This window comes from Pantherophis guttatus, chromosome 12 (assembly GCF_059756535.1).
Source record: "Pantherophis guttatus breed Tessera chromosome 12, ASM5975653v1, whole genome shotgun sequence".
NCBI classification, from domain to species: domain Eukaryota; kingdom Metazoa; phylum Chordata; class Lepidosauria; order Squamata; family Colubridae; genus Pantherophis; species Pantherophis guttatus.
The window spans coordinates 9,892,990-9,906,683 of record NC_142074.1 but is presented as its reverse complement, the minus strand read 5'-3'; the positions used below and the strand labels follow the sequence as shown (position 1 = coordinate 9,906,683).

Below are 13,694 nucleotides of genomic sequence, written 5' to 3'. Positions count from 1 at the left end.
ACCAAGCATTCCTATTTAAATTAATCTTAAACTCCACAGTACTGAGACCACCAGAAAAATGTGAATGTTCCCATGCTACTGTATAATTGCATTTCAGAATTTCATGTCCCCAACTAATCTGGAAAGAAAATCAAATTCTGAGTGGCAGGTGGGCTCTTTCTTCTGTGAAAAAGTAACTGAGTTTATATATCATGCTAAGTCATTTCAATTTGTTTTTTTAAAAACAATCTGGTTTAGTCAAAGTATAAATCCTGCCAATTGTAATTATTCATGCTAATCTTGTTTATATAAACTGATTCAGTGCCTTTCCCAACCTAATAAATCCCAAATATGTGGAGCTGATGAAATAATGATCACACACATTGTTGTGGCCCGCCAGCGGCCAGCAAAGCTGGCAGCAGATTCGGACAATGAGGAGGTTGGGGAGGAACGTGGGCTAGTCCTGGAGACTGGGGAAGGCTCGGACGAGGGCTCTGAGTTGAAGGCAGAGAGGGAGCCAAGGCCATCTGGTAGGAATAATTAAGAAAACAGGGTCGACTTGGGAGTAAGGCTTGGAGATGATTGGCCCCTCCCATAACTCATAAAAGAGAAGCGAAAGGGACGTGAGCTTTTGCAGGAAGCAATTAGTTCATCTGGTTGCTAAAGCTCTGGGAAAGTTCTGTTTGACTCTGTGCTAAGTTTGGCCTTGTCCTGCGTGTGTCAATTAGTTCTCTGGCAGCATTCCAAGGGAGATAAGGTGGGTGTTCGTAAACACTCCCCTAATAGACTGTTTATCAAGCCTTGCGGACTGTAAATGAAAGTAATTTACAATTGTATAAATAAAAGAGGTTTTGTGGGACTAAGACTTTGTTTCATGCTTTCTAACACGGATGTGCTGAGACCCTACTGTCTCCATCAAATCTATGAGAAAAAACAATATAAGACCTCTTACCAATTGCTGTGGTCAGCATAAGCACTTGCTCCACTTTCTTGCCATCGTTGTAAAATGCCATGTGCCACGCTCCTTGGTCCATATATTCTATGAAACCAGTTTCTTGCATGGACATTAAAATTAGATTTCTGGGCCCCTGGTGAGATTCTTCAAAATGTCTTGGTTCCTGTTTAATTAGCTGTTTTCCATCCATTAGTTTTACAAAGTCAAACTGAAACAGCACAGATTACAGAAATGATCAAATGAATTCTTATTGCCTTTCATCTCAGAGGAATCCTTTATTTATTTATATTCCATTCCTTTTCTCCTTGACAAAGCGTTGCCTCTTCAAAGTTAGTTCCAAAACCCAAGCTAAACTTAGTTTAAGTTCACCAATTCCTTCCACAACCATTAAAAAGAGGCTGTTTTAGTGCTTTGTGAATTAGAGACGAATGACCTGACTTTGATTGAACCATGGACGTATTTGTACAAGTATTTTAATCAGCTGGCAGATTTGGGCATAGAACATTATCCTTCACCAGAAAGTACAAACCTTCTGTGCTGGTCACCAATAAAGGTTCTTGCTCTACAATCAACTAGCACTTAAGACTTACAGTATATACCACTTCACAGTGCATTGCAGCCATCAATAATGAGAAATTTTCTGACAGTGAGAGCAATCAAACAATAGAACAGAAGTTGCCTTCAGAAGTTGTGGGAGCTTCATCCCTGGAAGCTTTCAAGAAGAGACCGGGCTGCCGTCTGTCAGAAATGGTGTATGGCAGGGGTAAAATGCTACTGGTTCGCTCCGGTTTGGGCAATCACAGCTGTGACGCACGATTGTCGGAACCCTTTTTTAACTTTTTAAAAGAATTTTTTTACTACCATTTTGGGCGAATAGGTAGTAAAAAATGTTTTAAAAAGTAAAAAAAAAAAAAGTTGCCCATGCCCACCCAGTCACATGACTCTCCCACCAAGCCACGCCCACCAAGCCACGCCCTCAGAACCGGTAGCAAAATTGTTTGCATTTCACCACTGGTGTAGGGTCTCCTGCTTGGGTGGGGGATTGGATTAGATGACCTACAAGGTCCGCTCCAACTCTGTTAATCTAGAAGCTGTTTACAGAGTCAGCATATTGCCCCTACCAATCTGGGTGCTCGTTTTACTGACCTTGGAAGGATAGAAGGCTGAGTCAACCTTGAGCTGATCAGAACCGAACTCCTGACAATGGGCAGAGTTAGCCTGCAATTCTGCATTCTAACCACTGCTCCACCATAGCTCTTCTTTTATCTAACTCTAATATTCTGCTCTCTACATAGGGATTCTAGAGAAATATTCATTTATCCAGTCTTGAAGAAGTTTCCCAACATGGGGTGTGATTTCTACTTATTGTTATTCTACTTCTTTCAGATCCGAACTCAAAAATATCCTCCCAAGTTGTCCAGTTTTGTGCTACCATCTGTACAATCCTTCGCACTATCAATTAAGTTCGGGCACTTAGTTATTTGTCGCTTTTAATAAGACTATTTTTATTTTATGACTTATGTTCCCATTTATTTTTAGATCTCATTTTGCTCATTGTATTTCTGTTTTATGTATCAGTTCTGCCATTAGATATTTTACTGTACAGGTAGTCCTCAGGTTAGAACCATTTATTCAGGGATCTTTCAAAATTACGACAGGGCTGAACAAAGAGTAGCTGCAACCAATTCTTGAAATTTGGACCCCTGCAGTGTTCCCATGGTCACATGATAAAAATCTGGATGCTTCATGACCAGCCTTCATTTATCATTAGTTTTAATGTGGTTTTAACTGTGAGAGGGATCTTGGAGTCTTAGTGGACAACCAGCTAAATGTGAGTCAACAATGTGTGTTGGCAGCCAAAACAGCCAATGCAATCCTAAACTGCATTAACAGAGGGATACAACCAAGATCAAGTGAGGTACTAATACCACTCTATAAAGCCCTAGTAAGACCACACCTAGAGTACTGCATCCAGTTTTGGTCACCAAACTATAAAAAAGATGTTGAGACTCTGGAAAGAGTGCAGAGAAGAGCAATCAAGATGATTAGGGGACTGGAGGCTAAAACATAAGAAGAACAGTTGCAGGAACTGGGCATGGCTAGTCTAGTGAAGAGAAGGATCAGGGGAGACATGATAGCAGTGTGTTCCAATATTTGAGGGGCTGCCATGGAGAGGAAGGGGTCAAGCTATTTTCCAAGGCACCTGAAGGCCAGACAATGGAATAATGGATGGAAACTGATCAAGGAGAGATTCAACCTAGAAATAAGGAGAAATTTTCTGACAATGAGAACAATCAACCAATGGAACAGAAGTTGCCTTCGGAAGTTGTGGGAGTTTCATCACTGGAGGCTTTCAAGAAGAGACTGGACTGCCATTTGTCAAAAATGGTTAGGGTCTCCTGCTTGGGTGGGGGGTTGGACTAGATGACCTACAAAGTCCCTTCCAATTCTGTTAATCTGTAAATCTGTAATGTCTTTTTATGCTTTAACTGTATATCTAACTGTAAGCCGTCCATAGTTACCCTATGGTAAGATGGGTGGTCAATAAACAGGTAGAGAAGTCCTGTTTTCTCCTGTTGGTGCAAGGACAGTCTACAGACCACGGAGAAGGGAATGGACTGACAAGGCACAGTGCATTCTGATGATAGTTGAAGCAGGAATGGAGGCTACCTTGGCAAACGTGGTGTCAGGTCCCATAGATTCCTATCGGAACACTGTCATTCTGGTGGGACGGGGGGGCTTAGAGGTCTCTGTATGGGGTTTCTGTTTCTATTTCTTGCATTGCTTTACTGTAACTTTCAGGACGTTGAGCAGCTGCCTTATCTCGCCTCTGGAGAAGAGCAGCAGCGTTGCCCTGGAGACCGGCGTCTATCACCATGCCGGCCTGAGTTTCTCATAACATCTTCACTCACTGGGATTGGCTCGATGATGTATTGATGTATTGGACTTTGGAAGGGACTCTGTCTGCAATGGTTTAATCTAACGTTTCAAGTGGGAAAAGTTACTTCCTGCCTAGATCTCTTGCTGTCAGAATCTTCTAATAAAAGTTTTCTTTTGAAATGGATTTCGTTTCAAGAGTTCTGCTTTCTTGAGAAGACTGGCGAGGCAGGGCCTTACAGGTGGTGGTGGTGGTACAGGAAGTGATGTTCAGGGTGATGGCGGAACTGGAGGAAGCGGATGCACAAGGGCTTCCTAAAAGTGCAGGACATACTCGGCAGCTCATGTTGGAAAGGCTCCTGGAAAACCAACCTGTGGGCTTCATCACTGAAGGCTTTTAAGAAGAGCCTGGAGAATCACTTGTCTGAAAGGATCTCCTGCTGGAGCAGGGGGCTAGACTAGAAGATCTCCAAGGTCCCTTCCAGATCTATTATGTACAATATAGTTTCAAAGAGCTTTAGTGAGAAGTGGAGGGAAGCCCAATACTGATAAGGCTTGCATGTCTTCTGCTCACTTCTTCCTGCAAAGCATCATGAAGGTTCAGCAGCTTTCGACTCACGGACACCTGCTGTTCAGTTCAGAAATTCCCATTCCATTAGGACAATGGTGGGATTCAGCCGGTTCAGGCAAACTGGTAGTTAAATTGCTGGCTGGCCCCTCCCCTCCCCTTCCAGGAGTCCCCACACACCCTGTTTTGGCTCCCAGGTAAATGCAGGGAGGCCTACTAGGCCCAAAACAGGTGTGTGGGAGGGTGCCCCCCCCTGCAGCCCGTTTTTGCTCCCAGGAGGCTTCAGAGAGGCCTATTAGGTCCAAAACGGGGCGTAGGGGGGCCGCATACCCCCCCGGCCTGTTTTTGCTCCCTGGGGGGTGCAGGAGGCCAAGTGTTGCCTGTCACACCTCCTGGCCACACCCAACATGGCCACTCCCACCCAGCCAGTCATTAGGGCAGGGAACCGGTTGTTAAATTATTCGAATCCCACCACTGCATTAAGGGGTTAAAACCTAAAAACTACTTGTATATGGCCTTAGTGGGGTGATAAACCGATTTTTTTTTTTATTTGATTTATATGCCGCCCTTCTCCGGAGACTCAGGGCGGCTTACAGTGCGTTAAGCAATAGCCTTCATACTTTTTGTATATTTATACAAAGTCAGCTTATTGCCCCCACAAACTGGGTCCTCATTTCACCTACCTTAGAAAGGATGGAAGGCTGAGTCAACCTTGAGCCTTGGAGAGATTCGAACCAGCAGTAAATTGCAGGCAGCTGTGTTAATAACAGGGTGCTTTAAACCACTGTAGTACCAAGGCTCTTTTTGATTTCCTTTCTTATCTTAGAAGGAAATAAAGCGTGGAACTTTCCATGCTGAAGGCTTCAGGTTCATAAACATTCTGGAAACTTTGCATTTCTCTTTGAGAAACTGTAGTCCAGAAAACACAGCAGACACTGCCAGATGCAAACTGGCAGATATCGCTTGCATAACAATCCATGAGCAAATTTCCACAACATTTATGTAACACCGGACTGCTTATCATTTCATCCGTAGGGCTGGGATAAAGGGAAAAGTGAGATGATTTAGCAAGGACAATTTGTGTTGTGCCCCAATTTTTGTTTAATTTCCTAAAAATAGACAGATTAAGTCAGGCAGAAGCTTCGACTCGTTTTTTACTTGCTAACGTAGAAGCAAAACATGAAAAACCAGGATGTTTCATTTTAAAAACATTTTTGGGGAAATTTGCTCAAAGCTTGTATGTCCTTAAACTGTTCCCTGATCACTGTTGTCATTCCATGGCTATTTTTTCAGAAAAAAAGGAATTGGCAATTAACAATTTACATCAAGTGATTTTTCTTGGGCACACATACTGCCCAAAAGGCAGAAGAGCATATTGTCTTGGAGAAGCAGCTGGAGGACAACATGGAAACTATTTATTTCTGAAGACACAAAAAGATAAATGTAGATATTCAGGGAACAAAGATTTCTCACCCACAGAGAGTTCAAATCTAAAGATGGGTATGAATCTTTATCCTTTATTTCTAACAAAAACAAACAATAAAGACAAATCTCTTTTTCTTTTTAATGCTATGAGATATTCTTTCAAAAGGCTGTCAAAAAGTGTTAATTAAATGAGGATGATTCACTGCTCTGTGAAGGTTTATATGTGTTTATCTATGAACAAAAGTCAGGTTGTAGATATTTCTGGGACTGTTTGCAATTCACCCCAGCAGGTAGTAATAACTATCATAAGGTATTCTAAATATGGGGGCAAAAATAATTTTTCTTTAGACTTTTCTCTAAAGTGTAAAGAAAAAATTAGAGAAAAGAAGGATTGGGGTGACATGATAGCAGTATTTCAGTATTTGAGAGGCTGCCACAAAGGAGAGGAGGTTCAACTTATTTTCCAGAGCATCTGAAGGCAGGACAAGAAACAATGGTTGGAAACTAATTAAGGAGGGAAACAATGTGGAATTAAGGAGAAACTTCCTAATATTGAGGACAATTAACCAGTGGAATGGCTTGCCTTCAGAAGTTGTGGGTGCTTCATCACTGGAGGCTTTTCAAAAGAGCCTATCTGAAATGGAATAGGGTCTCCTGCTTGAGCAGGGGGTTGGACTAGAAGACCTCTAAGGTCCCTTACAGCTCTATCTGAATTGAAATTCAAAATCAAGCGACTGTCTACTGTTTAATAAAATTATAGTTCGAACGTTTACTGTGTTTCATAGCTCTGGAAAAATACTTTTCCTCCTTGCATGCTTACATAAAATGAAGGGGAAAAAAAATCTCAATTGTTAATAAAGAATAATAAAAAAGAAGACTCCATTAGTTCAGAAGAAACTGAAAAGCAAGGTTGTTCTTGAATAAGCCATTTAAGAGTGAACCTCGCTATTATTTTGGAGAGCACAATGCACTGTGAAATAGCTAACTTTTTAAAAGGTAGACAAAATGACAATACCTGGGTGTGAGTGGGAGGAATATTGCGTCTGCCATAGATCCCAAGCAGGGAATCTTTTGCCAGGGAGACATTGAATTTCAAGTACAATGGATGATGGATCGTGATCTGGAACCGCCAAAAGAGGCCCGGTGGGATTGTCTGCATCACCTGATCTCCGATTTCAATTTCTCCCGTGTCTATTGCCTGTCCTTTCTGAAATACTATATCTCCAAAAAACAAAAGGACAAAAAGACAAAAGTTACGAAGAGAACATGTTTTCCAAAGGCATTGAAAAGGCATAAAATGAGCAGCCTGCAATTCGAGACAAATTTGCCTCTTAAAGGGAAAATGCACTGACTGGAGGCATATAATACGAAACCTCAGGTAGCTGGAGGAATCTTTGCAGCCTAAAATGGCGGTCCCAAATCTTTGCGGCTTGGCAGCCCAGCTGGGGGTGGGAAAGAGGGAAACTGGGTTGTGTGAGTGGCAGGCCGATGCGCATGCACACACATGCAGTTCCACTTATGAAGAGAGAAGAGAAGCCTTTGGGGTGCTGCTCATATGAGTGGAGCTGCGTGAGTCTATGCACCAGCCTGCCTCTTGTGTGGCCCGATACCAAATAAGTCACAGCTCCCCGATTGTGGACCTCGGGTCTAAAGGATAGCTTTGAATATTGTCAAGTTTTATTTGTTTTATTTATATAACATTTAATTTTCATTCATATAACATTTAATTTTTATCAATATTCTGGGTACAATTATGTTTAAATAGTCACACTTATACATCTTTATTGTGATAAGTCATCACCATCATATTATTAATAATACAATAATATCATCGCATTAATACTTAACATTTAACCTCCTCATCTTTAACAACTCTCCTCTATCCCATTTCCTCCATTTATATCTCCTCCTTTCTAACTTCTGTTGCCATGGATATCTAGCCATGGATAGAATACGTCCCGTATCAAAAAATATTCAGTTTCTTCTTTATTTATTTATTGGTTCAATTTATATGCCACCCTTTTCCGGAGATTCAGGGCGGCTTACAATGCTTTTAAGCAATAGCCTTCATACTTTTGTATATACCTGCTTAGTAGGGCTTTCGGCCCCCTCCAAGCGGTGTTCTTTTTATACAAAGTCAGTTTATTGCCCCCACAATCCGGGTCCTCATTTTACCTACCTCGGAAGGATGGAAGGCTGAGTCAACCTTGAGCCTGGTGAGATTTGAACTTGCAGTAATTGCAGGCAGCTGGTGTTCCTTAACAGTACTTTAGTCTGCTGCACCACCAAGGCTCTATATCCTTAATAACAAGTGTTAATCTATCCATTTCTGCACAATCTAATGTTTTTTTAAATTACATTCCCCTCAGACGGGATCTGATCATTTTTCTGCTTTGAATATTGTCAGTGATTGGGAAGAAAAGATCCTTAAAAGAAAATATTTGTAGCTTAGATTTGAAATGAGGTGTCTTTGGTGATCTCTGAGCTTGGTTACAGATGTTTCATTACCCAACTAGGTAACATCATCAGTGCTAGACCGGTGGTGCTAGATAGTCTGAGTAAAGAAACATCTGCAAGAAAACAACCAAGCTCAGAGAGAACCAAAGATAAGATCCTGTATTACACAAATGAACCAGTTTCTTTCTTTCTCTCTCTCTCTCTCATTCTCTCTTTCTCCCACCACTTACACCCACGCACCCACAAATCCACATCCACACAGACAGATCAACAGACTGACAGTCACAGTGAATATGAATCTGTTCTATCTAGCAAAGGAATATTTCACTACTGGCTTTAGAAAACTCTTCCCTGGGCAAGAGTCTTATTTCACAACAACACAGCTGATCTAGTGTTGACTTCTGACATTACTCCACAGAGATTAAACAAGGACAAAGGACTTTTAGCACTATATAGGTGTTAATTAATTCACTGGGCTCAACAAATGTTATTGATATATGTAACACATTTCTATCGTGTTTCTCATACCAACACATCTCTTAAGCTTTACACTTCCTTTCCTCCACATCACATTCTTGACCCAGCTTGGTCCTGGGTTATCAGCCTTTGAAATAAAATAAAAACAAGGAAAGAAACAAAGAAAAAAGGGGAGAAAAGGACTGAACACGTTCACTGATTAATACTGTAAATGAACAGGGAAAGAAGATATATTTTGGGAAACATTTTTTAATTCTTTGGGAGTAATTAGCTGCCTGCAAAACATAGGCACTTATTGTTCATCTCAGAATCAGAATTTGGGAGTTTTAGGGCATTTTCTATGGAATGCTGCTTCTGCTAAAGTAGCAGAGAAGTGGGAAATGGTGGTAGGGAAGGAACTTGTATATAAACAGACAGCAAACCTCTTCTAGCACTGATGGTGTTACCTAGCTGGGTAATGAAACATCTGTAAGAAAATAACTAAGCTCAGAGAGCATCGAGGACCCCATGAAAGGAACTATTTATGTTGTTTTTATCCAGTTGGTAAAAGGTAAGGTAAAGGTAAAGGTTCCCCTTGCGCATATGTGCTAGTTGTTCCCGACTCTAGGGGTTGGTGCTCATCTCTGTTTCAAAGCCGAAGAGCCAGCACTGTCCGAAGACGTCTCTGTGGTCATGTGGCCGGCATGACTCAATGCTAAAGGCTCACGGAACGCTGTTCCCTTCCCACCAAAGGTGGTCCCTATTTTTCTACTTGCATTTTTTACGTGCTTTCAGACTGCTAGGTTGGCAGAAGCTGGGAGCTCACCCTGTTACACGGCACTAGGGATTCAAACTGCTGAACTGCCGACCTTTTGATCGACAAGCTCAGCATCTTACCCACTGAGCCACCACATCCCTATCCAGTTGGTAAGTCATGTCCAACTCTTCGCGACTCAGCATGCCAGGCTCCCTTGTCCTCCCATCTTCTGGAATTTCCTCAAATTCATGTTCATTGCATCAATGATACTATCTAACCATCTCATCCTCTGCTGTCCCCTTCTCCTTTTGTCTTCCATCTTCCCCAGTGAGTCCTTTCTTCTCATTTGGTGGCCAAAGTATTTGAGCTTCAGTTTCTAAAACTGTCCTTCCAAATTGCAGTCAAGGGGGATTTCCTTTAGGATAAACTATTTATGACCGGAGAGCAAAGATTAGTTCTCGCATCTAAGCTGTATAAGATACATTGAGGTGGCTGAATTAAAGGTCCAAGAGAATTGGCTAAGCCCATCTGTTTTAGACTGATGCTTATTTTCAAGAGTACCAGCTCGTAAACAGTTTTTCTCCCCCACCCCCCCGAGCACTGTCTGAAATTACTTCGGTGTTTCTCTTCAGAGAATTTAATTCGAGCCACAAGAAAAGCTGAAAGATGACAAGACATTTCAGATATTGTCTGGAACTGTTTATAAGCCAATGCCCAATAGGCCAAGAGGATGTTTAAAAACATTTTCCTGATACCGACACAGTCTCGTTATCATACTGATTATACTGTCTGGGTAGAGGGCAGGAACTCTAAGGTCAAAGATACAAGCTATATGTTTAAAGCGAATGTAATGTCGGTCCAGGTGGATAACTTTTAAATGGGATGCAACTGCTTTGTCACTTTTCAAAAATAGAAGGACCCAGTCTTCAGGGAAATGAATAAACGTGTGTGGATTCATATGCCAAATTATACTGGGAGATATAATTTCAACATGACACAATCCCATTATAGAAATGTTCCTTCTAGGCAGAAATATCCCTTACTGACTCTAAGTTTTGCTATGGTATAATGAAAGGCAAAAATGTTTTAGATGAGCTAGTCTCAGCCAGCTGCAAATGTATAGGTCAGGGGTCAGCAACCTGCGGCTCTGGAGCCACACGTGGCTCTTTCATCCCTCTGCTCTGGCTCCCTGTTGCTGGTCGGCTCCACAGTTGATAGGGATTTCGGTTAGGGCAGGTAGAGGAAAAAGGATGCTGCGCTAGGAGGAGACTCTATGGTGGGGGAACCAGACTTCTGGTCAGCAGAGGAAAAAGGATGCTGCGCTAGGAGGAGACTCTATGGTGGGGGAACCAGACTTCTGGTCAGCAGAGGAAAAAGGATGCTGTGCTAGGAGGAGACTCTATGGTGGGGGAACCGGACTTCCGGTCAGCTCCAGAATTGAATGGGGGCTTCCGGTTAGGACCTTTGCGGCTCTTTGAGTGTTTAAGGTTGCCGACCCTTGGTATAGGTAATCCTTGACTTACAACAGTTCATTTAGTGACCGTTGGGAGTTACAATGGCATTGGAAAAAGTGACTTATGATTGTTTTTCACACTTATGACCATTGCAGCATCCCTACAGTCATGTATTCAAAATTCAAATGCTTGGCAACTGACTCACATTTATGACAGTTGTAGTGTACATAATAATAATAATAATAACATCATGTGATCACCTTTTGAGACCTTCTGACAAGCAAAGTCAGAATGGGGAAACCAGATTCACTTAACAACCGTGTTACTAACTTAACAACTGCAATGATTCACTTAACTTTTGTGGCAAGAAAGGTCACGAAATGGGGCCAAATTCACTTAACAAATGTATTACTTAGCAACAGAAATTTTGGGGTCCATTGTGGTCGTAAGTCCAAGACTACCTATATTTCCTGTTCCGAACCACATTCCCTTCCTTTAATGGCACATGATACTTAGGGCTTTCTTCTAAGACATTTTTTCTTTAAAAGAAATTTCAGAACCAACATTTATTTCCTCCAATGGGATGAGAGCTGGGAGGAAATAAAAAGATCCTGAGCATTTATTTCTCAGTCCAACACTGGTCCAGAAAACCTGTAAGAGATAGTGGTTAAAGTATTTGATGTAGTACTGAGGAGACAGCTTGAGAACCAACCTGGTGAATTAGAATCAGAATTGAATTAACTGATTCAATTCAACTTTTTAATTTGATTGAAAAAAATTCAATTAGGAGATTCAATCCAAATGTGCTTACAGTAATGGCCAAAATTGTGGAAACCTTTTGGGAAAAGTGTATTTTCTAAAACTAGCTAATAACACCACCTTTTTTGGGGGAGTAGTACCATAAAATGATATATCAATGGAAAAATAATTTAATCAATAATGTAATGCAATAACTTTTATGAAGGATTTGCTATTAGAATAGCAGTTACAGTATAAAGAAGAAAAGTGAAACACGTAGAAAAAAACAAGATATACAAAAATGACCACCATAGAAAAAATGAGATATACAAAAATGATCACCATGTCAGTTAATACTTAGCAAGCCATTTAACATGAGATCATATCTTGATCTGATCTGTTTCCAACCTCCAGATTTATGCAAAAATCCTTGGAACGACACCAATGGTATTCTTACCGCCATGCCGAAATGAGAAACGGTTAAGTCATGTATTAGAAGGAATGTAGTAGGACTTGTTGAAACCGATCATCTGAAACATCATGCATCTGATGAAGTGAGCTGTAGCTCAGAAAAGCCTACATCTTTTAGCAAAATGTGTTAGGCTCACCCAGGTTCCTGATTTTTGGTTAAAATAGACTAACATTGTTCTACCCTTACAATATAGTAAATACAATAGGAGAGTCAGCTTGGCCTAGTGGTTAGGACACTAGCCCAGAAACTGAGATAAGCTGAGTTCTAGTCCCGCCTGAGGCAAGAAAGCTGAATGAGGGATGTTGGGCCAATCACCAGGAGACGGTGAGTTCTAGTCCTGCCTTAGACAAAAAAAGCTGACAAGATGGCTTTGAAGCAATCACGTTCAAGTCCCACCCTAGGTATGAAAGCTGACTGGATGACTTTGGGCCAATCACCAGGAGATGGTCTCACTCACTCAGTCCAACCCACCTCACAAGGTTGTTGCTGTGTGTAAAATAGGAGGAAGAAGGAGCATTAGGTATGTTCACCACCTTGAGTTACATGCAAAATAATAATCAAATACATTTCAAAGTAATAAACTCGGGATAAAAATCTAATAAATCAACTCGGGCAACATGCACAACAATTGGGTCATCCCAAAGGTGCTTTTTCAAGAGGCAACTGGACTTTCTGGTTTTTCTTTGAAGACGTTTTCGCTTCTCATTCAAGAAGCTTCTCGGATGAGAAGCGAAACGTCTTCAAAGTTTAGTTTATTTATACTTATATGCCGCCCTTCTCCCGAAGGACTCGGGGTGGCTCACAAAGATAAAACAATAAAACAGTAAAATTACAACTAAAATACTCAATTAAAATCCCCAAAAGATTAGTTAAAACTCCTATCAGATCAGCAAATTTGCTGGAAAAGCCATGTCTTCAAGTCAGCGCGGAAAGAGCGGAGGTCGGGGGCCATCCGGAGCCCAGTGGGTAAACCATTCCAGAGGGTCGATGCACCCACAGAGAACACCCTCATCCTGGGCGCCATCAGCCAACATTGTCTGGCCGATGGCACCCGGAGGAAGGCAATCCTATGTGAGCGCACTGGACGGTTGGAAGCAGGCAGAAGGTGATCCTGCAAGTACCCCGGGCCCATGCCATGAAGGAAAAAGAAAGAAAAACCAGAATTTTTTTTAATTTGATTTATATGCCGCCCTTCTCCGGAGACTCAGGGCGCCTTACAATGTGCTCAGCAATAGCCTTCATCCTTTTGTATATTTATACAAAATCACCTTATTGCCCACACAATCTGGGTCCTCATTTCACCTGCCTTAGAAAGGATGGAAGGCTGAGTCAATCTTGAGCCTTGGCGAGATTCGAACCCTGCAGTAATTGTAGGCAGCTTGTCTTAATAACCAGCTTAATCACAGGGTGCCTTAAACCCCTGTACTACCAAGGCTCAAATTAACGCACTGTAAGCCGTCCTGAGTCTCCGGAGAAGGGCGGCATATAAATCAAATTAAATAAAAAGAAAAAAAAAGAAAAAAGAAAAACCAGAAAGTCCAGTTGCCTTTTGAAAA

At 41.6% G+C, this 13,694-nt stretch overlaps 1 protein-coding gene across 7 annotated transcripts in view; it reads right to left on the bottom strand.

Moving 5' to 3' along the window:
• TENM1 (teneurin transmembrane protein 1) overlaps positions 1-13,694 on the bottom strand; it is a 1,253,741-nt gene that overhangs the window by 144,003 nt on the left and 1,096,044 nt on the right. For 5 of the 7 annotated variants that reach the window (XM_060692076.2, XM_060692082.2, XM_060692080.2 and 2 more), the window contains 2 exons: positions 6,820-7,025; positions 932-1,142 (listed from right to left, as the gene is read on the bottom strand). In XM_060692076.2, coding sequence (XP_060548059.1) covers positions 932-1,142; positions 6,820-7,025 — 417 coding nt within the window. The remainder of the gene's footprint in view (positions 1-931; positions 1,143-6,819; positions 7,026-13,694) is intronic. The other 2 variants (XM_060692081.2, XM_060692083.2) reach the window with 1 other exon arrangement.